At 62.0% G+C, this 3,444-nt stretch overlaps 1 protein-coding gene across 1 annotated transcript; it reads left to right on the forward strand.

Moving 5' to 3' along the window:
* Window positions 1-347: 347 nt before the first annotated feature.
* On the forward strand, window positions 348-2,989 carry LOC103631699 (Zinc finger (C3HC4-type RING finger) family protein). Its single transcript, NM_001364936.1, has 2 exons — window positions 348-419; window positions 673-2,989. The coding sequence occupies exons 1-2, from the start codon at window positions 402-404 to the stop codon at window positions 2,899-2,901; spliced, it is 2,247 nt and encodes a 748-aa protein (NP_001351865.1). The 5' UTR covers window positions 348-401; the 3' UTR covers window positions 2,902-2,989.
* Window positions 2,990-3,444: the final 455 nt, after the last annotated feature.

Below are 3,444 nucleotides of genomic sequence, written 5' to 3' on the forward strand. Positions count from 1 at the left end.
AACACGCTCTAAGAAAGTGGAGTCGCCTGTCAAAACCAACGTCCCCCACGCCACCGTTCAAACATCGTTTTCGAAGACGTCTACTGTTTTTTTTTTCAAAAATGAATTCAAAAGGGGCCAAAATACAATGGTTCTCTACTAATAATCTTTGTATACCCCGCTCCGAGATGTAACAAGGACTACGGAACACGAACAATAGCATGTAGCGCGCAGACCGATGATTCTATTATACGTGAATTCCATTTTTTTTTTTTGTTTGGGGTTCTAGGTCGGCATCAGCGTATCGTGGCCACCACGACGGTATATCCAATGGCGTCATTCTTTCTTCCAGACGAAGCATTTGGCTTGTTTTATACCCAGAGCCATCACTGATTCTATCGTTCTCATAGCACCTCGTCGAGATGGAAGGTCCTGAACAGGTACGAGAAGACGCTGCTAAGCTACGAAGCTCTCTATATCATATTTTCCATCAATACTGCGTGTTGAAAAACTTGGGTTTTGGCTCAAATGCGACGATCCATCTCATTTTTATTCTGTCGTGAACTCTGGCTAGTTTTTCTTCTTCTCTAATATATATATGGTGATTTTAATGATCAAATTTCTGAGCTCTATCTTGTCTAGTCCTTGATCAGACTATTTCAGTGATGTGTGCCACTCTTAATTTGGACGCAGAGCAACCCTTGCGCCATATGCCTGGGTGCCATGGGCGCCGACGGAGGGCAGGCTATGGCCACCTTCACGGCAGAGTGCTCCCACACGTTCCACTTCCACTGCATCTCCGCGAGCGTGGCGCATGGCCACCTCGTCTGCCCGCTCTGCAACGCGCAGTGGCGTGAGCTGCCCTCCGTGCGCCCGTCGCAGCCGTCGTCGATGCCACCCATGCTACCGCGGCAGCCACTTCCCCGCATGGAGCCTATGCACGGAGTACAGCCGCTTCCCCGCATGGAGCCCATGCACGGAGTACAGCCGCGGCCCGTCCCTGCAACGCAGCCAGCGCGGCAGCCCGCGGAGCCAGAAGTGTTCGACGACGACGACGAGTTGGAGCTGCTCTCTGGTGAAGGCGACCAGCGACAAGCTGCTGGATCCGGTGGGACGTTGGCCGTCAAGACACACGTCGAGTCGTCGGCTGTTGCCTCGGGCTCGTCGCACGACAACTTCGCCGTTCTCGTGCACGTGAAGGCTCCGGGGGTGATCGGTAGCGAGGCGGCAGACGGAGACGGAAACCGAGACCGAGACCGAGACGCGCCCCGCGCTCCTCTCGACCTCGTGACGGTGCTCGACGTAAGCGGAAGCATGCGCGGCAACAAGCTCGCCCTGGTGAAGCAGGCCATGGGGTTCGTCATCGGCAGCCTCGGCCCCCACGACCGCCTCAGCGTGGTGTCCTTCTCGTCCGGGGCGCGCCGCGTGACCAGGCTCCTGCGCATGTCGGACACCGGGAAGGGCCTCGCATCGGAGGGAGTGGAATCCCTCAGAGCGGGCGGCGGCACCAACATCGCCGAGGGGCTCCGGACAGCCGCCAAGGTGCTCGGCGAGCGCCGGCACCGGAACGCCGTCTCCAGCATCATTCTCCTCTCCGACGGCCAGGACAACTACAGCATGCCGCGGCTGGGGCGGGGAAGCGTGCCCAGCAACCCCAACTACGAGGTACTGGTGCCACCATCCTTGGTGCCTGGCACTGGCAGCACCAGCGAGGGGTCTGCGCCCATCCACACCTTTGGTTTCGGTAACGACCATGACGCGGCGGCGATGCACGTCGTTGCCGAGGCCACCGGCGGGACGTTCTCTTTCATCGAGAACGAGGCGGTTATCCAGGACGCCTTCGCGCAGTGCATCGGCGGGCTGCTCACCGTCGTGGCGCAGGAGGCCCGCGTCGCCGTCGCCTGCGGGCATCCCGGCGTCCGCATCAGGTCGGTCAAGTCCGGGCGTTACGAGAGCCGCGTCGACGAGGACGGCCGCTCTGCGTCGATCGCAGTGGGCGAACTCTACGCGGACGAGGAGAGGCGCTTCTTGCTGTTCCTGTCCGTTCCAACCGCAGAAGCAACGGGCGGCGGCGAGAGCGAGAGGGAGAGCGAGACTCTCCTCCTCAAAGTCCGCTGCAGCTACATAGAAGCCGCCGGCGGTGGTGCGCGCGTCGACGTGGCGGCGGACGACACGGTGGTGGCGAGGCCGGAGCACGCGGCGGCGGCGGACGCGGAGCGGTCAGCCGAGGTGGAGCAGGAGCGCGCCCGGGTGGAGGCGGTCGAGGACATGGCGGCGGCTAGGGCGGCCGCGGAGCGGGGCGCGCACCAGGAGGCGGCGGAGATACTCGGGAACCGGCGGCGAGCCATGGCACGGGCGGCGGGACCAGGCGGCGGCGGCGGCGGCGGCCCCTCCAACGCGGTTCTGCGGGCCGAGGTGCGGCGTATGAGCAGGCGCGTGGCGAACCGGGAGAGCTACGAGAGGTCGGGGCGCGCGTACGTGCTCGCCAGCCTGAGCTCGCACGCGCAGCAGCGCGCGACCACGAGGCAGCTGTCCCCCCAGCGTGGCGTGCTGCAGCCCTCGGCGGGCAGCGCTGGGGGTGGAGAGGCGACCAACTCGGTGGCAGCTGCATTCGCACCCGCGCAGGCGCAGGTGGCTTGTGCGGCGGCGATGGACTTGGACGACGCGGACTCGATGGAGTTTTTCGGTGTCGGCGGTGGACCGGCCGGAGGGGCAGCGACGTCCAACGCTGCATCGGCTGATGTGGCGTCGGACGAGGCGGCGGATGCGGATGCGGCGGCGTCGTACCTGACCCCGGCCATGCGCGCCATGCTGTTGCGGTCGCGGCAGGCGCGTGAGGCATCGGGCGTTGAGCAGCAGCGACCCAAGGGTGCAGAAGGAGCCGGGAGCTCTGGATCGAAGGAAGTGCCGCCTGAGCAGTAAGTAGATTATGTGCGTGCATGTCACCGTGTTACGGTGTTGGAATTTCGTTTCTGTCTGATCTGAATAATCTAGGGGAACCTGCACCTGCATTCTCCAGTCTTCTTTTCTGAAAATCTGAACTCTAACCTAAACCCGTCGTCAGAGAGAGAGAGAGAGTGAGAGAGACCTGGTTTAATGAAGCGCGTTGACAGGTACGGAGGTACCAATGTGCCGCTCTCGTATGCCCGAATGTAAGGGCGAGGCCGGCCGTCTCCGATCCGCCGAGGTCAGCGCCTGCAGGCTGGTGGTAGTTGGTACTGAAATGTAGCCAGCCGCTCGTGGCAATCGCATTCGAGCATTAATTCTCCAGAGTCCAGTCCAAGGCGAGCCAAACCAAGCTGGAGATGGATCGATCCGGCCTCGTCTGTCCATATGCACCAACACCGTCGAAGGACGATGGGAGAGTCTGAACGCCGCCTCCGTACCAATATAAAGCGCCCCCAGCACCGATGAGGCGATGACCCGTCCAGTCAAAGCGCCCAACCACCCCCGCGCCGAAAAAAA

Source organism: Zea mays, chromosome 1 (genome assembly GCF_902167145.1).
Source record: "Zea mays cultivar B73 chromosome 1, Zm-B73-REFERENCE-NAM-5.0, whole genome shotgun sequence".
NCBI classification, from domain to species: Eukaryota; Viridiplantae; Streptophyta; class Magnoliopsida; order Poales; family Poaceae; genus Zea; species Zea mays.